The following is a 24,059-nucleotide window of genomic DNA, read 5'->3' on the forward strand; positions in this document are numbered from 1 at the left end:
TATTAATCCTCATGAAAAGAATAGTTAGAAAAAAATTTTTAAGGTCATGAAAAATAGATGGACTAAAAGTTCAACACGACACGTGAAGTAAACATTTAATGTGCAATCTCAAAAATATAGTTTCCAAACTGCCTGTTAAAACTAAATCATTTATAGCTCAAACTATAGATAAACCTAAATATATTACCTTTTAAAGTACCATAATAAATGTGAAGTAAACAATGAATTAAGAATTAACATTAGGCCATTGGTTTATTATGCAATACTATGTCATTACTTAACTTTCTTTAGGTTTGCAGTTACTAATATCTATGCATTTTTTTAAAAGTCTTGTGAAAAATATTCATAGATTTGTCTATCATGAAGCTTATGAATGACACTTTCATTAGGAAAAAACTGAAACAAGCTGAATGTCTTTCAACAAGAAACTGGTTAAATAAGTTATGATACATCCATACAACAGAATAATGCAGGTATTAAAAATAATGCTATATGTTCTCACTTGTAACTGGGAGCTAAAGAATGTGTACCCATGGATGTGATGACAATGGAGATTCAGAAGGGTGAGAGGGTGGGACGGAGGTGAATAAGAAATTACCTAATGGACACAATGTGTGTTATTCAGGTGATAGATACCCTAAAAGCCCTGACTTCCCACTATGGAATCTATGCATGTAACAAAACTGCATCTGCACCTGCATTCATTTGTATTTATACAAATAAATGAATAAAATAAGATAAAAATAAAAAATAAAAATTATGCTATAAAAGGATATTTAAATCTAAAAATAACATTTGTGTATAAAATGTAGGTTACAAATGAATTAAGTTATACCACTATTAAAAGCACAACAAAGAACTTACACTAACGACTGAAAAAAGTACTATATACCAAAATATTAACAGTGATTATCATTAGATACTAGAATTACAGGTAATGATTTTTATTTTCTTTGTATTTTTCTGCTCTTTCCAAACTGTCTACAACAGATATATATATTATTTTTGTATTCAGATAAAAAGTTGTTGAAAAAATACACACAGTATTACCTTCAGATAGTCTGTAATGAAAGCCTGGAATAACAAAACTAATTTTGTATTATATATGCTTCACTGTGAAATTACATTGTGAAATACAGTCTTCTCTGTCATAAAATCTTACCACATTTATTTTAAAAGTCAGCAATATTTCCTTCATATCCTCTCATCTTTAAGAAGAATGAGAAGGCCAGAAGGAATGCAATAAAAGGAGGAGCAGCTAACACAGATATTGATACTAGCCTCTGTAGAATATACAACAAACTGTAAATGAAACTTAATTTACAGTGAAGAGCCACAATAATCAACAGGCAATCCAATCATCTTAAGAACAATATCATGGGGGTTCTTGCTGTCCAAAGTTTTCTGTCTTTAGACACACATATTTTCCTTTTTTTTTTTTTTTTTGGAGACAAGAGTCTCACTCTGTCACCAGGCTGGAGTGCAGTGGTGCGATCTCGGCTCACTGCAACCTCCACCTCCTGGGTTCAAGCGATTCTCCTGCCTCAGGCTCCCCAGTAGCTGGGACTACAGGCACACACCACCACGCCCAGCTAATTTCTGTATTTTTAGTAGAGACGAGGTTTCACCAGGTTGGCCAGGATGGTCCTGAACTCCTGACCTCAGGTGATCCACCCACCTCAGCCTCCCAAAGTGCTAGGATTACAGGCGTGAGCCACTGTGCCCAGCCAACAAAAGTATTTTCAAAAGTGCCTCAGAGAGTATCCTAGGAAGAAAATCTCATCTCACACTTGTAATAAAAGCAGAATGAATAAAATTTGTCAAAAACACGTGAAAGTTCATGTTATCTTCTCAAAGATAGACACAATTATCCTTTCTTTTCGAACTCTAGCAAAATTAGCATAGAATACTTCCCAGTAACTCTCACAAACTCTCAGCATAAAAATCGATGCATTTTAACCTAAAAAACAAAAACAGAAAAACACAATAAACTACAGTAGAAATGGTTTGCAAGAAAGACCTTGTGACTATGCAAATCCCAGGCTCAACTTCTAACTCTGCTGGCCTGGCCTTTTCTCAAAGGCAGTATTCTGTGGTTTAAAAAAACCACTGGATTAGGACACATTAAACTAGATTCTGTTCCCTGCTCTGCTAATACTATTAAAGCTATCACCTGAGAAAAGTCATGTGCCGAGACCAGCTCGGTCATGGAGACCCTAACCCAGCGGCGCTAGAGGAATTAAAGACGCACACACAGAAATATAGAGTGTGGAGTAGGAAATCAGGGGTCTTACAGCCTTCAGAGCTGAGAGCCTCGAACAGAGATTTACCCACATATTTACTGACAGCAAGCCAGTGATAAGCATTGTTTCTATAGATTATAGATTAACTAAAAGTATTCCTTACGGGAATCAAAGGGACAGGCCAAAATAAAGGGATGGGTCTGGCTAGTTATCAGCAGCAGGAGCATGTCCTTAAGGCACAGATCGCTCATGCTATTGTTTGTGGTTCAGGAATGCCTTTAAGCGGTTTTCCACCCTGGGTGGGCCAGGTGTTCCTTGCCCTCATTCCAGTAAACCCACAATCTTCAGCGTGGGCGTCATGGCCATCACGAACATGTCACAGTGCTGCAGCGATTTTGTTTATGGCCAGTTTTGGGGCCAGTTTATGGCCAGATTTGGGGGCCTGTTCCCAACAGTCATGTACTATCTGCAACTGAATGACCGTTTCTGTATCATAAAATGAATGAAATAGATGGAAAATGACAGATCTCTGAGGTTCCTTTTCTGTTTTTAATTTTTTGCTTTTTTTTTTTTTTTTTTGAGACAGTCTGGCTCTGTCACCCAAGCCGGAGTGCAGTGGCACAATCACGGCTCACTGAAACCTCTACCTCCCAGGTTCAAGCAATTATCCTGCCTCAGCCTCCCCAGTAGCTGCGACTACAGATGCCTACCACCATGCCTGGCTAATTTTTTTTTTTTTTTTTTTTTTTTTCAGATGGAGTTTGGCTCCTGTCACCCAGGCTGGAGTGCAATGGCGTGATCTGGGCTCACTGAAACCTCCGCCTCCTGGGCTCAAACAATTCCTCTGCCTTAGACTCCTGAGTAGTTACGATTACATGCATGCGTCACCACGCCAGGCTAATTTTGTATTTTTAGTGGAGACAGGGTTTCACCAGGTTGGTTGGGCTGGTCTCAAACTCCTGGCCTTAAGTGATCAGCCTGCCTTGGTCTCCCAAAGTACGGGGATTACAGGTGTGAGCCACCATGCAGCCTGGCCTGAGGTTTCTTTTAGCCCTACAACACTACGATTCAAAGATTAAAAGTATGCCTCATTAAGTACTCTTCATGACAACTTGACTTGAAATTTAGGAAAGTAAGTTCCTCTAAAACGGCCCTCAGTTCTTACAATGGTAGGTACATAGAGGTTAGAATACTTCCAATTCAAGAAGCACTAATGCTAACCTGGGTTTTCATCCATGCTGTGTTGAAAGGAACTGATCGGCCCTTCTGGCTGGATGTTAGTTCTGATATGTTTGTCCTTTTGGAGACAAAAAGTAAGGCCACAAAAGTTGTGAGTGACCATTTGAACATGTTTTTTCACCTCGGGAAAAAAGCAGATCTAGAATAAGGCATAAGATACTGGAAAGTCTCCAAGCCTTAGACAGGCAAGGAGACCTAAGCAGTGAGACACTTTCAGGGACAATCCCAGTGAGATGGAAAGATGACCTCTACCACACAGACATGGGCTGACACCCTTCTTTCTGCTTGTATTACCTTCTAGTCTGTGCTCTCTCTCCTTGGCCCCAAAGGACTCTCCCCCATATCATCCTTTCACTTCATTTGTAAAACTCTGGAAATTTTGCTCTCCTCCCCTTTTTGCCAGGTACACATTTACAATGCCTTTCACACTAGGCTATAAACATTACAAACTACCAGTAGGTGCCACTGTCCAACAAATAATGCTACTGCATCTCCTGGAGAGTTAGAGATTTCCAATTTGGAGCACAGACATGTGAGCCCCCAAAAACCACCAAGTAAGCTAGATATGGAACAGATAAAGGCTAACATCTTGAAGCTTTTAATAAGGTCTTGTTAAACGTTATAGCCTGGATTCATCTCTGCTATGGTGTATGTCTATGTTAGGTCAGATCTGCACAAGAGAGAGTGGTGCCCTCTGAATCCAACATGATTACAAGAAGTCCAGAACAGGAATGATGATGTTCAGCCACCCACTCGAATGAAAAGTCTCCCTCCACTGCTCAGGCTTAGAAGATAAGGGTGTGATTTATTTAGGGAAAGCTTGCCACCTCTCCCCAGACCTATGAATGGATACTTGGAAAAACAAATATCAGGGGACAGCTGCTAGCCATCACTGAACTCTGCACTAAAAGTAAAGTGGGTGAGAAAGGCCAAGTTGAAAGAAGGGATGAATTCACCAATGCTGGTTTTTCCTCTTTGATTATGTTATTTTCTATGGAGGACACGAACATGTCCAAAGAGCCTCTCTTCATTTTCTGTAGCTTTTTAAAAAATTTATAAACTTTACATTTTTGAGGAATTTTAGGTTTACAGAAAAATTGAACACAATGTTCGGATAGATCCCATGCACCCCCTTTTCCATCACCCCCCTTCCCATTTCCCCCTATTACTAACATCTTACCTTAGTGTGGCACATTTATTACAACTGATAAACCAATATTGATATATTATTAAGTAAAGTCCATAGTTTACATTAGGGTTCACTATTTTATATATTTATTTGTTCATTTATTTAGTACCATTTTGTCTTCACATGCTAAGGGTTCACTCTTCAGACTGTACAGTTCTACAGGTTTGGACAAATGCCTAATATCATGTGTCCACCATTATTATAGCATACAGAATAGTTTTACTGCCCTAATAATCTGTCTGTAGCTTTTTAAAACTCATGTATGTGTCCCCACTTTATCAGAAATTAAATAAAATTTATCAGAAATTAAATTAAAAATGTAAAGCTAGTCTCTAATGATAAATTACTCTGGGCTGTATGGAACTTCCATGTCATTTTATAGTAAAGGTTATGAACCACATGATCTTCATTTATAAATATATTCACAACCCAGGGCATGACATATAAATGGTCTCTTGGGTTCCCTATCATGTATCACAGACCTGAAGGGAGAGATTAATAGTCCTTAAACAACTCACACACCCTTCTTTCTGCTTGTATTACTTTCCGGTCTGTGCTCTCTCTCCTTGGCCCCAAAGGACTCTCCCCCATATCATTCTTTCACTTCATTTGTAAAATTCTGGAAATTGTGCTCTACTCCCCTTTTTGCTAGGTATATATTTACAATGCCTTTCAAACTAGGCTATAAAATTTACAGACTACCAGTAGATGCCACTGTCCAACAAATGATGCTACTGCATCACCTGGACAGTCAGAGGTTTCCATGTGGCTACAAAGTTATCATTTCTTAAATCAACGAAAAGATAACTGAAATGACAAGCACTAAAACAATTTAGAGCAAAGAAACTTCAAGTTCAGTTCCATATATGTGATTAAAAACCCAGTACAATTTTTATAGGAACTCTTTAGGAACAGGGACACTCTTGCTCAAAAAAGTAAATGCACGGCTCCTGCTCAACAAGGATTTATATTTGATAAACTCTAAAGATATAGGCCAGGTGTGGTGGCTTATGCCTGTAATCCCAGCTACTACTGGGGCAGGAGGATCGCTTGAGCCCAGAAGGTCAAGGCTGCAGTGAGTCAAGACTGCACCACTATACTCCAACCTAGCCAACAGAGTGAAACCCCATCTCAAAAAAATTTTTAAACAATTTTTTAAAAAAGATTATATCCTTTATCTGTTTCTGACTAGCTACATAGTATAAATAGAAACACCTCATTTCCATATCCCTAGGTCTTTATTTTAGTTTTCAACATTTTTACATACAGCAGAGCCTTTATATTTAAAAAGGCATCAGGATTTTAGCCTATCACTAGTACTAACAATTGTGAGATGGGGCACTATTTGATGTATCTACCAGCTCAGATGTCCACTTGTTGATGTAAGTTTCTAGGACTCAGAAAGAACAAAAACAACCCCAGATACTTTTCTAAGGGAGAAGAAATAAGGCTCTTACCAAAAAGCTAAACCAAGATTTTAACCAGAACAAATTTCTATGTCTTAACATTGTATTTGTAGAGGGAAGCAGAGTGGGAAATCAACTTCATTCCAAACAGCACATAAGAACACTTAGAATATCTGCTCTGAGTAGCTAACAAACTCATGCAAATCTTTGTCAACAAGATTTTCTCCAAGTAGTAAACATAAAAGCTCTTCAACTTAAAAAATAAATAAAAGTACTGAAACACTTAAGGTATCCTATAGAAATAAACACAATACTATTTGTCGAAATTCAAAATGCACATATCTCTGAAGCCTTTGCAGTTCCAGTCCCAAGATTACACTCATATACTTGCAAATGTGCAAAATAAACCACATACAAGTATTGTCACTGTGTCACTAGTTGTAACAGAAAAAGTTCAGAACAAAACTACATGTCCATCAAAAGGTAACAGGTTAAATAAATTAGGTATACCCTTAAAACAAACATTATTTTCTGTTTTCATTCAGTCATTAAAAGTGACACAACAGTCACAAAACACCAAATATTACATGATTCCATTTATATGAAATGTCCAGAATACGCAAACCTGTAGATACAGAAAGTAGTTTAGTCATTACCAAAACCTGGGGAGACTGGAAAGAAATAGGGAATGAATGCTCATGGGTTTAGGATTTCTTTAAGGATGATGAAAACGTTCTAAAATTTACTGTGGTGAAGATTGAACAGTTCTGTGACTATACTAAAACCACTGAATTGTACACTTTAAATGGGTGAATTGTATGTTATATGAATTGTATTTCCACAAAGCTGTTATTTAAAAAAGTGAAGCAGCTCTATATGGAATAACATAGAAACATCACCAAGGTATATTGTTCTCTGAGTAAAGGAAGATACAGAAAGCTATGAATTGCATGATACAATTTGTATTTTCTTACATTCATGCCCAGCACGCTTTATTGGCTTATATATGAAATACAAAAGAAATTATGTAGTTAACAGCAATTACTTTTAAGTAACTGAATGTCCAGAGGAGAAACGACTATGCCTTTTTGTACTTTTGAATTTTGTACAATATGTATTATCTATTCAAAACACATATATTTCTTAAAGTAATACAGCCATTATAGGTTCCATTTATCAAATATTGTTTCTAATATTCAATATTTTCCAATCAGTAAGATTTCCCACGAACAGTTTATTTTATATTTAAAGTAATACCAAAGATTAGCAGCTATTAATCTTTAAAAAGTCAACAATATTAGGCAATGAATGGCAGCCTAATTTATTATTTTCCTTGTTCCTTGCTTTTCCTGTTATAATTTGCTTTTAAACTGTTTTTCTGCTAATTGGAGACTCCATTTGAAGGTGACCAGGAAAACTGACATAAAAAGACACATATTTGTTAACTCTGATGTTTGTTAGCTCTGTTAACAAGATCTGTTGAAGAATCTGGTTGAAATTACTATCTAAAATAAAGTTGGTAAATAATCCACAGAACTGATTTAATTCTACTATTTCAAGTTGCACTTTACTTCTGACCAATGATGCATATTCATACCATCAAATCTGCTAAATATACATAAAGGCCACTCTATTAAATGGCCACATTTTCAGCTACAAGTTTTTATCTGTAGTACAAACTGCACTGGAAATCCATAATATATAAATATATATTATGCTCTACAAGGGTTGTATGCTCAACAAAAAAGGGAAGTGATAAATAAAAACACCACTTTCAAAAAAAAAAAAGACTGCACTGGAAAGTAAAATATTTAAGAAAGAAAGACTACAACCACACTTCCATAATAATCTCAAAACTTCCCCTTACTATGTAAACTGGATTTCCCACTATTTAGTCTACTGCCTAGACAACTATGTACTCTAAACTAGACAAAATTAAGCATTCTTTCCTTCTTCAACATTTCTATAGCACCATATATGTACCTCTATTTTATATTCATCATATGACACTGCAATTATTTGTTTACATGTCAGTCTTTTTCACTATACTTAGCTCCTTGTGCAGAAATATCTTATTCATTCCTGTAATTTGGGGAGCTAGCTCAGCCCCTGCACGTAGGAGACATGCCAGAAAGTTTGCTGCATGAGTTATTGTTAGCTAAGAACACTTCCATTCCCCTAAATCATTCAGCTTTTAAATTATCATGAACTAAAATTAACCCTTCATTACCCACAGTATTCCAATCCTGAAAAGAGAAGGAAGCAAATACATGTAGTTTCAAACCACAAATAATTTATTCCATAGATGGTTCATCTAGGCTAACGCGAAAAATCAATCAGCTTGCATAAAGCATACACAAAGAGAAAACAGCGCTAAGGTAACAACAATGCTGCTTTTGGATTGTTTTTTCTTTTTCTTTCTCTCCCTACTCCCAGAAAATAGATGTATCTGAACCACAGTCACTTATCAAATATTCATAGATTTAGAATGTCTGAATGTAGCTAGTTGCTGTGAGAAAAAAAAAAAGAAAAGAATTGAAATAAAGACACACTGTAGACCAAAAGGGTTAACAGGATATTTTGATAAATCCCTGATACCTGCTGGCTCAACTTCAGTGCCAAAGAAAACACCAACTGTAAGGTCCAAGCTGGAGCCATTAGTGACTGGAAAGGGGAAGGTGGCAAAGGTCTACTTCAGCCCTCTCTTTCTTACAAACGACCAGCAAACCAAAATAAACTGCCTTTTCTTATATAGGTGATTAATTCTTAAGTACCTACAGCAGGCTAGGACAAAGATTCCATGGCTAACTGGCAGAGGTAGATAAAAACACTTGTGTTACTCAAAAACCAAGTAAATACCTAATCAAAATTTCTAGCACACCAGCTAATTAGTGATCATGTATTTTTGAGTTTTAGCACCTTTTTATTGCCCTCTTCATTAATCCAGGCAATTTTATCCACTAGTACCCTGGCAAAAGGCAAATAATGGAAAAGTAAAAAATAGGAAAATGGGAGGTTCCAGGTAGTTTAGACAGACCATAGTAGTAAAGGGACAAAACTATCTAAAGTTTGTGTAATGATATAAAGGAAATCTAAAAAGAATTTTTTTTTAATTTTTATAGAGACAGGGTCTTGACAGGGTCTCGCTCTGTCACCTAAGCTGGAGTACAATGGCATGATCATAGCTCACTGCAACCTCCAACTCCTGGGCTCCAGCAATCCTCCTGCTTCAGCCTCCCAAGTAGCTGGGACTATAGGTGTGCACCACCATGCACAGCTAATTTTTTTTTTTTTTTTTTTCCGGTACAAACAGCATCTTGCTATGTTGCTCAGGCTGATCTGGAACTCCTGGCCTCACAATACTCCTGCCTCAGCCTCCCACATGAGCTACCACACCTGGTAGGACATTATTTTTAAGCTTCCATTAGATGGAAACCAAAAGACAAAGCTTTTAGTAACAGTTCTTCCATAAACTAGCTGTGTAACCTTAGGCAAGTCACTCTGAATCCCTGGTACAGTTTTCTAATCTAAAAAAATGACTGGAAAAAATTATTTCTAAGACCCTCTCCACCTTAAGTTACTCCATTAGTGCAAAATTTAAAAATAAAGACTCTTATGGTTTGGATGTTTGTCCCCTCCAAATCTCATGTTGCAATGTGATTCCCAATGTTGGAGGTGGGCCTAGCGGGAGGTGTTTGGGTCACGGAGGCGGATTCCTCATGAATAGCTTGGTGCCCTCCACATGGTAAATAATGAGTTCTCACTGTTAGTTCACGCCAGAGCTGGTTGCTTAGAGCCTGCCACCTCCTCTCTCTCTTGCTCCTGCTATCCCCATATGACTTGCCTGCTACCTCTTTACCTTCTGCCATGACTGAAAAAAAGCTTCCTGGGCCTCACCAGAAGCTGAGCGGGTACTGGTGTCATGCTTGTACAGCCTGCAGGCCCAAGAGCCAAGTAAGCCTCTTTTCTTTATGAATTACCTCAGATAGTCCTTTAGAACAATGCAAACAGGCTAACACATAGACTTTATATAGAATATGAGGTACAAAAATTTTTTTGAGTCCCCCAGTTCATTATTTGATTCTTTTCACAATCATTTTACAAACTATTCTACCCAGATGTCAATTACTAATGTTCCAACTAATGGCTTCCCTATAAAACAATAATCACAATCAAGTTATTTTAATAAAGTTTTCACTAACCTGGTGCAACTACATTCACTCTAATTTTCTTTCTTGCTACTTCTTTAGCAAGAGCACGTGAAAATCCAACTAATCCTCCTTTACTGGCACTGTAAACGGACTGGCCAGAATTGCCTTTTAACCCAACAATGCTTCCTAGGACAAAAAAAAAAAAAAAAAGTGTATTAAATTCAATTAATGGGGTTACTTGAAAATTCAGATAATTTACAATAAACAAAAAGGTAAAACCCACTTCACCTTGCCCTCTGTTAAAATTAGAAATTCTAACCATTGCCATCAGTCATTTACAGAAAATTTAAGAGTCCAAATCTGCTCCAGATACATACAGAAAAGAGCATCTGAAAGCAGCTGATATAAAATTGCCAATGCAGGTGCTTGCGAATTGATCCATTATGTGAAGGGGATGCACTCTAATCTCTGAGTAGGTCAGATATGATGAAAATTCTGTGGTATTTATAAAGGCTTCCAGCAGGTAGAGGTTAAAGTCAAAAAAAGTCAGACAAAAGCTGACTAATTTTATGATTCTACAACACAGACATAAGGCAGAAAGCTCTCATTTTCACCCTAAAAACTAGTTCATTTGAAGACAAATCTCATTAAAATTGAATTACGTGCATAACTCATTTTATTGTTCTGCTTTATTGTGCTTTGCAGATATTGCTTTTTTTTTTTTTTTTTTTTTTTTTTTTTTTTTTTTTACAAACTGAAGGCTTGTAGCAACCCTGCATCAAGCAATTCTATTACCACTTTTCCAACACCATGGGCTCACTGTGGGCAGTGCTCACTCTGTGTCTCTTTGTCACATTTTGGTAATTTTCATACCATCTTAAACTTTTTCATTATTATTATATCTGTTACAACGATCTGTGGTCAGTGATTCTTGATGTTCACTGCTGTTGGGATGCCACAAACAAAATATTACTGCTCACTGACAATGCATCTGGTCACCAAAGAGCTCTGATGGAGATGTACAAGGAGATTAATGTTGTTTTCGCGCCTGTTAACACAATATCCTTTCTTCAGCTCATGGATCAAGGGATAATTTTGACTTTCAAGTCTTATTTAAGAAACATTTTATAAGTCTATAGCAGTCATAAATAGTAATTCCTCTTAGAAATCTGGGCAAAGTAAATTAAAAGCCTTCTGGAAAGGATTCACCGTTCTATATGCCATTCAGAACATTTGTGATTCGTGGCAGAAGGTCAAAATATCAACATTAACAAGAGTTTGAAAGAAGTTATTTTAACCCTCATGGATGACTTTGCGGGGTTCAAGACTTCAGTGGAGCAGAATTACAAGTGGAGCCTGAAGATGTGACTGAATTGCTGCAATCTCATGATAAAACAAATGGGTGAGGAGTTGCATCTTATGTATGGATAAACAAAGTTGTTTCTCAGGATGGAATCTCTTCCTTGTGAAGATGTGAATACTGCTGAAATGACAAAGGATTTAGAATGTCCTATAAACTTAGTTGATAAAGCAATAGCAGGGATTGAGAGGAGTGGCTCCAATTTTTAAAGATCTACTTGGATAAAATGCTATCAAACAGCATCATATGCTGCAGAGAAATCTCTCATGAAATGAAGAGTCAATCAATGTGGCAAATTTTGTCTTATCTTAAGAAATTGCCACAGCCACTATTATCAGTCAGCAGCCATCAACATCAAGGCAAGACCCTCTGCCAGCAAAAAGATTATGACTTGCCAGAAGCTCAGATGACCATTAGCATTTTTTAGCAATAAAGGATTTTTTAGCAACAAAGTACTCACATTGTTTTTTAGATATAATGCTACTGCATACTTAATAGACCATAATATAACTTCTACATGCACTGAGAAACTAAACAACTGGATAAGACAAAATTTGCCACATGATTGACTCTTCATTTCATGAGAGATTTCTCTGCAGCATATGATGCTGTTTGATAGCATTTTATCCGAGTAGATCTTTAAAAATTGGAGCCACTCCTCTCAATCCCTGATATTGCTTTATCAACTAAGTTTATAGGATATTCTAAATCCTTTGTCATTTCAACAGCATTCACATCTTCACAAGGAGTAGATTCCATCTTGAGAAACAACTTTGTTTATCCATACATAAGAAGCAACTCCTCACCCATTTGTTTTATCATGAGATTGCAGCAATTCAATTTGTGTGACTTACATTCTTGAGATATTCGCTTTATTCTGGTGGAGTAGAACCAAAGCTACAATATCTGCGAGACATGCTTGTACTGTCAATCTAAATTGGCAAAGCTTCAATTATACACTTTTTGTAAAACTGCAATTTCATTACATTCAGTGATGTATTGTAAACTATACTGCCTACTGAAGATCCTTGAGTAACCACATCTAATGAATATGTAATAATTTTTAATTCAAATATCAACTACATACAAATAAACTCTTGCAAAACAGAAGTGGGGAAGTAATTTTCTGCACCACTGACCTGTACTTATGACATAAAAATTAATCAAGGACCTCACAAAATTTTTTTAAAGTAATTTTAAAAAAAGAAAACATTCCAAACATTTCTCTATTAGAATCAACAAGTTCGGTATTAGAATGTTTATCTACATTACATATTGTAGGCCAATTAATAACAAAGGAAGAGAACTGTGAAGTACACAGAGAGAAAAGACATCAGACTGAAGAAATGCATATGGACAGAGGGGTGTTTATCAGAAAGAAAGATACAGAGAGACACAAAAAAAGAAAAATACATGCACGAAAAAAATACCAAACAGGGCGGGTCCGATGGTAGCGGGTTATCGGAACTTATTAACAACAGTGTCATTAAAATTAGTATACAACCCCCAACTGCTAAATATGAGTGGCTTTTAAAAGAAAAAAAAAGAAATACCAAAAAGAAGCTTTAGCGGCTTTGATTCATGCCACGCACTACTGTTCATCAGGTCAAAAAGTGATAATTTCTGAAATATCAATGAAGTGTCTGGCAGTTTAAAGTAGTCCTTTCTGTAGTAAGATTCTCAATTTACTATCTATTATTTACTTTTAGCTCAATTCTAAAAGTTTTGCATGCATAAGGAGGACTAATGGGTTTTTTAAATACACCTAAAAAAAAGAAGATTTTAGAGTTAAACAAACGTACCTCAGGTTATCAGGTGACAGATACAGGCCTGTTTGCCTGCTTGTAAGTATCCAAAGTCCTTATCTGGCTGAGTTAAAAGGCAAAGGTTGACTCATTGACTAATCTCTTATATAAGAAAACGGATCCCTTAAATTTTTAAGGGTAAATGTCCAAAATGCTCTCATGTCCCCTTAGTTTATTAGCATAGTATTCTTTCCTTTTCTCACTTTCAAAACAGAAAAACTCTAAATTCTGGCTTGAAAAACCATTTCCTACATTTAAAAGAACAGGGTCACTTACTTTTATGGAGCAGCATCCCCCTTCTGTGGCCTTTTAAGGTATTACCATTTGAAAATAAAAAGCAGATGGTATACTATTACTTCCAAATTACCAAACTGAAATAAAATTTCAAGTCATTTTGCATTTTAAGTTCTACAGGCATATACTCCACAGTTTATCTGCCCTGTGGGTTAGATGAACTGAAAACTAAGGGTTACTTACATCCATTCTTAAAAACAGAGAAATTTTATCTTCCTTTAAACCTCTACACAAGATTTAACAGTAACCCATGCAACTGCTGTAGACAATATTACTTAGCCCCCACTGTCTACTTTAATTCCTTGTCCATGTTTTTAAAATCAGGTTCCTGGCTGGGCACGTGGCTCATGCCTATAATCCCAGCACTTCGGGAGGATCACCTGAGCCCAGGAGTTAAAGACCAGCCTAGGCCACATAGTGTGACCACGTCCCTATTTAAAAAAAAAAAAAAAAAAAAAAAAAAAAAAAAAAAAATTCACACAAAAATCAGGATGATCCAATTTCTCTTGAAAAATCAAAATTGCTGGCAAAACTGGGACCACATTCTTGCACAGCAACAATCTACTGAATCTAAGTGGTGGCCTCCACCATTCCATATGGGCTCCGGACAATGAAGCTGGATATCATTTATCACATGGCTGGTACCGTCATTTTTCTAGTACTCAGTGGTGTCACTCATTTAACACCTGCCTGACTCCTATAGGGATGTGAATGTGTGATTCTTATTTTATTCATTAATCAATTAATTAAATCCTTTTTTCCATAGATAATATAAATTTCATTCATGTTTCACAATAAATTACAAATTTGTGGATTAAATATTTTTATGGCATGGTATTATGGGATAATTATAAATTCACAAAGGTGAAGACTCACCTACATTAACAATAGACCCTCCCTGTTGTTGAATCATAGTCCTCATGGCAGCTTTACAGGTCAGCATGGAACCCAAGAGGTTAGTATGAAGCTGAGATATCATATCTTCAGTTTTTGTTCTTACTAAAAGACTATCCCTACAAAAAGAAACAGTATGTAATAGCATATAATAACAAGATAAAAACCAAAAAGGTCAAGACTAATATAACATTTTTACTGAGAGTGCAAGAAGTGCTTCCTATCTGAGCTAGAATAGCTAGAATACCTAGAGTCCCATTTTGTACTTGGCTTGAGAAACATTAAAATAACGATTGATAAACCAGAAAGGATCCACTTGGAAGACAGGTTGCTACCCCTTCTCAGCTTGAGTGGCAAATATTCTTAACCCCTAAAAGTAGTACCACACAGCCAAAATAGTTTGAATGGCCTGAACAACTGCCATACTAAGCCTTGTTTAGCAAGAAAATTAATATGTTATTCTAAATATTCTCTCCTGAATTCATCTTTTAAAAAATAATATCCACTCCATGATTCTATTAGTATTAAGTTCACAAACTGGCAAAACTTACCTATGGTGACAAAACTCAGAAAATAGTTACCAAGAAGGAAGTATTGAGAAGACACTGCCTTCTGGAGCACTGGAAACATTCTACAGCTCAATATGGGTGATGATTACAATGCTAAAATCGACTAAACTGCGCATTTATTATATGCTGTATCTCAATATAAAAGAAAATAATTTATGGATTGACAAGTTTTAAAATAGTTTTTTCTCCCAGTTAAAAGTAAAATAAACATATTAACTTATACCAATCAAAGACGTATTAGGAATAAAAGTTTTAAATATATATATAAGAAACTTATTTAAATCTGTGACCAACCTGTTAATACCAGCTGCATTTACCAAGAAATTTACTCGACCTAAATGTTTCTCCATCTCTTCAAATGTATTTTGAACATCATGTTCTTTAGCAACATCACAGCTAAATGCCAAATGATCTCCTACACAACAAAGTTAAATAAGAATTACTTATAACCCAAATTTTAAATTTACTCAATACACATTTGTTAAGCATCTACCTAAGATGGCAGGCCTGTGCTAATCTAGAACCTAAAGATTAAAAAAGTAATGTCATAAGGCCTGGCTTTCATAGAGTTGGTCTAATGAAACTGGGATGCGGGAACAAAGAGGAAATAAAGTACTACTACAGAAAGTTAATTTTAAAATTTTCTTTTTAATCAACAAAGAGGGGAGGGCTTTTTCAAGTTATAAAGGCTCTGTAAGATTCATCTAATATTTATAGCTTTAACACTGAATTCATGCTACCCAATTCGACAGTCTTCTGGGTTTTATATTCCTTTTTTGAAATTTATGTCTAATTCTGTCAGGTTTTTGTTGAAATTAGTTTCTTTGGCCCTGAACAGGAACTCTTGGGTTTCTTCTTAAGTGCTACGGATGCACTATGGCACATATATTGTAACGACTATTATTCAAACCTGACCATCAGGAGAGAGAACACAGGAAGCTGTAAAAATGCTAAAACTACAAACCATGGGGAGGAAAAAAAACACTTTTTACTAAAAGCAACTGTTACCACTTTTAAAAAGTGGTTAAATGACAAAAAAAAACTACACTTCAAAAGAAAACAAAGCATTCCCTATGTAATAATCTACCATTTTAATACTCTAAAATGTAGGATTGTTTTTAAAAGCTAAAACAATTCCTTATTTTCTGTTTGACCTTGACAAATATGCTTACACCAACATTACCCCATTAAGCCTTTGGAAACAGTAAGCGACCTGGGGAATTACACTTTCTAGATGAAAACCAATCACTCATGGAACACGATTCAAAGGAATGCAGGACCCAAAAGCATCCTGTGTCTCTCTTACTCTTGGTTTTCACCCGAAGACTTGTGTCCACAACCACCTTTGAAAGCCCAACTAATGGCTTCAATCCAGTCCAGCAAACACTGATGGCTTGCGGTGACACAGTAAGGGTCACCATTCTTCCCCTCCTCTGTTAGAATGGCAAGGAATACGAGCTTCAAGAAGCATTCACTGACACTCTCCCTGAGCTATTACAGGATCTTTTTTCTTTTAGAGAGCCCAAAAGTCTCCCAACCAGCACTGAACAGGTGATACTAAACCGATCAATAATGTTAACTTAAAAATGAACAGCCACACCTGGCGTCTATAGTCCCAGGTCCTTGGGAGGCTGAGGCGAGATCTCTAGAGCCCAGTAAATCAGGAGTTGGGGTCCAGCCCGGGCAACATAATGGGAAGCCCTCTCAAAAAAAAAAAAAAAAAAAAAACATACATACACAAAAACAGTAAGAGCCACAAGACGCACCCCTAGGCCTCTATTCTCCCCATGCCTCCCTGATGGTAAATGAAGCATAATTTTGTCCATTCTAGTGATTAAACAAATAGCATCTTCGGATCTAACGTCCTGTTTCTCCCTAAACTCAATGAAGAGTTAAATTCACAAAATGACTAATACATTAATAATAAGCCGGAAATTAACCCTGAAGTTTAAAGGCAATAAAAAAGAATTTGGCAGAACAAAGTTTAATTGTCCATTTGCAAAACTCACCAAAACAATTTAATAACATTAAAGCAAACCAGGTGTATCTCAAAACTGGCTGGTACTCAAAAGGGTTTCTCTATGAAACACTGCTTTGTGCATTCGCGCAGGGCCAAGGCACGGCCCTTGGGCAAAACTGAAGGGAGCCGTTTATACCTGCACTCCCACCTTTCCTGCCTGAACTCCTTTCGGCCCAGCCCTGTCTCCGGGGGCCGAGAACTCGCCCTTTTCCCTACATTAAAAGTAAACTATTACGTAGCTCTCTCCCACAACAGGGAAGCTCCTCAGAGTTAGCACTAGCCTCAGGGCTGAGGGTGCTTATTAGCGGGGCCTCACAAGACTACGAGGTCTCAAAGAAAACCCCAAGTGTTCGGCCCTCGGCGGCAGGCTGCGTGGCCGGCATTCTGCGAGGCATAGGGAGATCGCGGGTTTCTGCACGAGACGCACTCTACCCTTGGAACGGGAGAGCGCCTGCACGCGGCTGCATCGAGTAACCCCAGAGCCCTAAAGGCCAGACCCGCTCTTTTTACAAAGGAGATTTTCTTTAGGCGCCTGGACCGCGGCCATACAACTGGACAACTCCAGTTTGATACCTACCGCCGAGGTCACCGGCGGCGGCTTTGGCCCCCTCCAGGTTTCTGGCAATGATCGCCAGTCGGTAGCCTTTCCGGGCCATTAACTGGGCCACAGCCCTGCCAATGCCTCGGGAGCCTCCAAAAACAGCACACACTTTGTCCATCTCGGAGTCACAAACTCGGAGGAAAGAGGGAAGGGAGTGGGAGCCCCTCTCCACGTTCCCTCAGGCTTTTAAACAACCGCGGTTGAAAAAAGGCGAACCGCAGAAAAAACGCCGCTCGACACCTCCTGCGGCCGGACTCTAGTAATGCAAGAGGCCGTGAAAAAGGGGGGAAGAGCTCGGCGTCGCCGCGTCGACGTCATCACGCACGGACTCTTCCGCGCCACGCCTAACAAGTACGCCGGCGAGAGCTCCCCGCCGGCGGAAGAATGGCCTGGAGGGGGCCTCGATGCATGCTGGGACCTGTAGTCGTGACGCACGAGAGTAACTGGCGCAGGCGCTCGGTGGGAAATGTACTTGTGGCACTTAGGGGGATCCTCTGTCCCCGCTGGGTCATATCAGTCGGGATTCGAGCCCCGGTGACCAATCGACCTGGTTTGTTCGGAACTGACAGGGTTGTCAAGACGCTGGGCTTTCCCTGGCAAACCGAGACAACTTGATCAGGTAGTTAGAACCTAGAGCAAGCATTACTGGGCGTGAGCCGGTCGGGGCTCCGGTATTTGCCCTTCGCCCAGGTGTTGTTTTGGCTACAGACTTGATGTCCTGCCTGTTGACGAAGTCCCCAAGAATCGCACCCACACCAAAACCTACCCTACCTGTTCCTCCCCCAAGTTGCTGTGGAAATGGACCTCTACCCGCGATAAATGTTACCATTCATCGCGAAGGGTGTCGTGAAGATGAATGCCCTGTCGAACATCATCCAGCAGGAGGTCAAGGAATTTTAACTGAATGATTGAATAGTCTTGCAAGATCTATGAAACAAGCTTCGGCTGCTGTAGAGAAACAAAAATGGGTTCCTGCAATTCTAAGATGTACTGGGTGCTCTGAGAGTTAATAAGCTAAAAAATTCAATGTTTGTTACAATTATAGTGTAAACAGAAAGCATTTCTTGACATAATATTATTTTACTAGATTCAGAAAAGTATGAGCCATGGTCCCTACCACTAAAAAAACTGCAACCCAGAACTACAGGACTAATACACATGAAACACTAGGAGGTATCCAAAATCATACTTAGTAAAATGCAAAATTATATTAACACAAGAGCTCCGAGAAAATGGAGATCAGTGAAGAATGAAGGGGTGCATGGAAAAGCTGGAATTGAGGGCTGGATGACGTTTGAAAAAAGGAAAATAAGAGCAAAAAGTCTATAAATAAGCAAGTTGAGCATATTTTAAATTTGTTATTCCTATTCCATTTAGATCCAAAAAAAAGATTTGAAATGGTTTACAAAAATACATGAGTATTTGATTTTAAAAGGCAAAGAGGACCACTGCCCCTTCTCCCACAAGGCCAGAACAATAAATTAGGTCAGTGGAAAAAATACGAATAAAGTCAAGCTATAAGAATCTATTTAGTATTAAAGAAGAGATTCATAAACTTAGAGTTTCCCGCCAGTGAAAACAACAAAGGAAAGATAATTACAAGTGGTAATTTCTGTAAGAAATAAGCCTCATGGTTATGAAGCAGAGAAGCCTGAGCAAAACTCCCTCCTCATAGGTCCTCCAAAATGGCACACTAAGCATTGTAGTAGACAGTGAGCTTCGTGAAAAGAAAAAGAGATTGTAAGGCTGTTTTCATAGCATCTATTAGACTTTATTAAAAGCAAATACAATAGGAAGTTAAACAATATAAGCAAACAGTCACACATAAAAATTGTGTCTTTGAAACAATATATGTTTGAAACAATGAGGAAACAAGCCTGAAGAAATTCGGGATGGTGCTATATTATAGTCAGCTTTAAAGTAAGGTGCCAGGCATTAAACAGACCTTTAACTGCAGAAGTAACAAGATAAGAGCTGCATTTAAGAACTATTATTAGGCCAGGCGTGGTGGTTCATGCCTCTAATCCCAGCACTTTGGGAGGCCGCGACAGGAGGATTGCTTGAGTCCAGAAGTTCAAAACCAAACTGGGAAACATGGCAAGACCCCCACCACCACCCCCATCTCTACAGAAAATACAAAAAAAATAGCTGGACATGGTGGCCTACCTGTGGTACCAGCTACTCGGGAGGCTGAGTTGGGAGGATCATGTAAGTCCAGGAGGTCGAGGCTGCAGTGAGCCATGATTGCACCACTGCAGTCCAGCCTGCGTGACACAGCAGGACCCTGTCTCAAAATAAAATTTTTCTAAAAAAAAAAAACAAACATTAGTTTCCCAGTGATGTAAAAATGGGTCAGATCAAATTTGTCTATTCACTTTCCTACTATACTCTATGCAATCTTGGAAAGAAAAAACTGTTTTACATAAATTACCAACATAAGGGTCAGCCTAAATGCTAACTATATTTCTGCACCTTAGGTCAAACCAGAGAGGTTTATCTTTTGTTTTTTTGTTTTGTTTTGTTTTGAGACGGAGTATCGCTGTTGCCCAGGCTGGAGTGCAGTGGCGCAATCTCGGCTCACTGCAAGCTCCGCCTCCCAGGTTCACGCCATTCTCCTGCCTCAGCCTCCGAGTAGCTGGGACTACAGGCGCCCGCTACCACGCCCGGCTAATTTTTTTTTTTTTTTGTATTTTTAGTAGAGACGGGGTTTTACCGTGGTCTCGATCTCCTGACCTCGTGATCCGCCCGCCTCGGCCTCCCAAAGTGCTGGGATTACAAGCGTGAGCCACCGCACCCGGCCAAGCTTTTGAACAGTTCTCTCCATTTGCTAGGAAAAGGATTATTTTTTCTACACATTGTTATTTTAGCAAAAAAAAAAAAAAAAAGGTTTTTAGATCTATGCCGTCTATCATGAAGATCACTAACACATGATATAAGGTGACATTCAGAATTCTGAAAACCTTCCAACTTTTCTCACTGTCTATATATAGTAAATGGATAAGCTGGGCTTTTTCTTCAACACATACCTCAGGTTAAACCCCAAGATTATTATTTATTTTTTCCCTCTTAATGCAATATCACCACTATCCTGGGTGAGAATACATCTATCACAGCACATCACCCATTAGCTGAGAAGGTTACAGCAGGGGAAGTTTCTCTGTAAGCCCCTGATAGTGAAGCGAGGATCTGTAAATTAAACTGGGTCTCCCCTACCCAGCAGGACATTGAAGGAAGCCATTAGAACGACCCACCTTTAGTCTTTCCTTCTCACTAAACATGCCACTTTTGTGGTAATATTTTAACCATATTTTATACTTTAACTTAAACCCACATAGGATATATTTTCTCTTGGCTCCAACAATCAAAGGAGACAATTCCTTATGTATGAGGACTGTTATACAAATTTTTAAATATGCAAACTTTGTATTATTTTTCTGATTACAAAAGGAATACCATTTAATTGCTAAAAGTTAGAAAACATAAACTTTTTAAAGTAAATAAAAACTCATTGAAAGCATTGTACACTTTAAGCGAGTGAATTGTATGGTATGCAAATTATATCCCAATGGAACTGTTATTGAAGAAGATGTAATTTAAAGCCTACTGCCCTGTTATATGAAATTTGAATCTGCAACTAATTATAAGGGAGTTGTACCTTTCATGAATATTTTCTTCATACATCAAGATTTATAATGCCCAAGATTCCAAATACGCAGGAAAATTTATTTATAAGAAATTTATGAATTATGATTGAATATTCATTGAGAATCCTCTTTACAAATGCACCATACTAAGCACATCCTGCTTATCAGATCCATAATTGAAGTGTAACCCTTCCTGCCAGCAAGCAGTCTCCCAGGATTCTTCAGGCAGTGATGATAATCTGCATGACCCAAATTGCATGTGGCCAGCGTAGCTTCTCCATACAGACCATGCTCTTCTTTCAAGAAGAAAGATTAGAAAGCTGCCTTAGTGTGGCTGCACAGATATAACTTTTATGATTAAAAAGCGTGTTGATTTCCTCATTGGCATTCTTGTATCCAATCTGCTGGGTAATCTAAATTGTAAGGAATGTACTTTTTATCACTTACAAAAGCTTATTTCATTTTGAGTGGGAAAAAAAAAATGTGGCCCGTGAGCTTGTTATTTTGTTGAATTGGCATTTATGCCTCTGAGGCTGCCCACCGAGACCTAAACCTAGCACTCAGTTGCCTAAGGCAGAAGCATGGAGTTTATTCCTTCCCTCTCTCAACATCCCACATCCAATCAGTCACAAAGTCCTGCTGATTCTCCTCCCTAAATACCATTCCCACTTCTATACATCCATGCTTTTCACTGTCTTCTCAACCTCGAATGCTGCCACTACTTCCCCTGGTAACATCAGATTTATCGTTCAAAATGTGGCTCAAACATCTCTTGCAATGGAAGCTTCTCCTGACCCAAAGGAGGACATGCTGATGTCCTTCTTTACCAGTCCTCTTACCTTGTATGTGTCTTCAAGTCTGTATTTCATGGAGTTACTGTGATGTCAGAATCCACATAATTTTAGGAAGACAGTGAATAGATTCTCAAGGATCTGTGAACCTACCAAGCTGAATACAAAATCTCATGTGCCTTTTAGATGAGTAGCTTCTTGCAAGAGGGTCCACTTCCTTCACTGGGTTCTCAAGGGGGACTTTCACCTAAAATGGTTAAGTGCCAGGTGCAGTGACTCACACCTGTAATCCCAGCACTTTGGGAGATGGAGGCAGCAGGATCACCTGAGCCCAGGCATTTGAGACCAGCCTGGGCAACATGGAGAGACCTCATCTTTTTTAAAAAAACATAAAAAATAAAATAAAATGGTTAAAAACTTTCTGTTTTTAATTGCCAACTCTTTGAATCCAGAAATGATCACATTGGTTTTTGTTTCCCTGTTTGTAACACAGTTCCTAGGGCTTGTGAATGCTAAATAAATGAGTTAACAAATGAATCAATGAGTGAATGAAATAACTCACTTAAAAGGAATTTATTACTATAAGCAAGAACCAGTGTTGATGCAGCTATGATTAAGATAGACCTGGTGCCTGTTTTCACTGGGAAAATAATCTGGCAAGGAAGACAGACATTAAACAATTAATCATGCAATTACTATTTAATTCCAATGGTGGGAAGACCTATAAAGGAGAAGTACAGGCTGCTAGGAAGGATCATAACTAGGGGCATTGATCCAATATGGAGGCCTGGGGTCAGAGAAGGCTTCTTCTTTCAGGACATAATGTTCTATAAAGTAAATGAATAATAACAAAGAAAGATTGCAAAGAATGATAACTACAGCTACTATCCATTCGTTGTCACAAAGCCAACTAGGTGATAACATAATTTATACATGAAGAATAAAAATCCAAATTAAAAATTCACTGTTAATAATGAAAGAGATTGTTAGTCGAAGCAGAGTTAGTATTACGCCTAGATGAGATCACTTAGGTTGGACATTTCACCAGGAAGTACCATGGGAGAGCATAATGCCTGAAATTTTATGAAACTCTTTTTTTTCCAGCCAAAAATTTGCTAATGGTATAATGCCAGCTCTGGATACTTAAAATCAGGCCCCAAATGCAGCACAACTGCCAAGACACATAGAAGAGGAGAACTCAGTGTTCCTGAAATTAGTTCTAAGACTGGCCTCAATCATCTGACCCCAGCCTCTTACTATTCCATTTCCATCTCTTTGTTTCAGGGCCTTCCCAGCTCTACCTTTTTGGCTGCATAGTCTCACGTGGCTCTCAACTCACCTGCTGCGTTTCCCAGACTTAAGTGAGCCTTTCTCATCCAGGCCCTGCAGCTGCTCAGACTCCTAGATCTGAATCAGAGGCACGGGCCTGGCAGCCTCCACTGCACTTGGGCTCTGAAAGACGTTCTCACTCTTCCAAGTCACCTGGGAAAGCCAGAATCGATACTGTATGGTTTAACATTTGAAACTGACTTGCAGGTAATGGCTTCTGCATTTCCAGATGGCACCCGTGTGCCTGTAGAGATCTCATTTTAAGGATCACTGCTTTTTGTTTCTCATCTACAGGCTACAGAGACCCATCTCTCAGTTTGGATTTTGATTAAATAGTTACGCAGAGTAGAAAACTTGGGCCATACACAAAACTTAATTAAAATAGGCCTCCACTTGGAATTAATGTGTGTTATTGACTGAATCGTGCCCCTCCCCCCTCCCCCCCTCCTGCCATATTCATATGTTCAAGTCCTAACTTCCAATGTGGCTGTATTTGGAGATAGTGCCCTTAGGGAGATAATTAA

At 38.2% G+C, this 24,059-nt stretch overlaps 1 protein-coding gene across 3 annotated transcripts in view; it reads right to left on the bottom strand.

The window, feature by feature from the left end:
* The window catches only part of CBR4 (carbonyl reductase 4), a 64,797-nt gene extending 46,701 nt beyond the window's left edge, over positions 1 to 18,096 (bottom strand). For 2 of the 3 annotated variants that reach the window (XM_030816313.1, XM_030816312.1), the window contains exons 1-5: positions 17,748 to 18,096; positions 15,445 to 15,565; positions 14,564 to 14,700; positions 13,670 to 13,699; positions 10,280 to 10,414 (exon numbers count right to left, since the gene is read on the bottom strand). In XM_030816313.1, coding sequence (XP_030672173.1) covers positions 10,280 to 10,414; positions 13,670 to 13,699; positions 14,564 to 14,700; positions 15,445 to 15,565; positions 17,748 to 17,889 — 565 coding nt within the window. In that variant the 5' untranslated portion in view covers positions 17,890 to 18,096. The remainder of the gene's footprint in view (positions 1 to 10,279; positions 10,415 to 13,669; positions 13,700 to 14,563; positions 14,701 to 15,444; positions 15,566 to 17,747) is intronic. The other variant, XM_003257951.3, reaches the window with a different exon arrangement.
* Positions 18,097 to 24,059: the final 5,963 nt, after the last annotated feature.

Source organism: Nomascus leucogenys, chromosome 7b (assembly GCF_006542625.1).
Source record: "Nomascus leucogenys isolate Asia chromosome 7b, Asia_NLE_v1, whole genome shotgun sequence".
Taxonomy (NCBI): Eukaryota; Metazoa; Chordata; class Mammalia; order Primates; family Hylobatidae; genus Nomascus; species Nomascus leucogenys.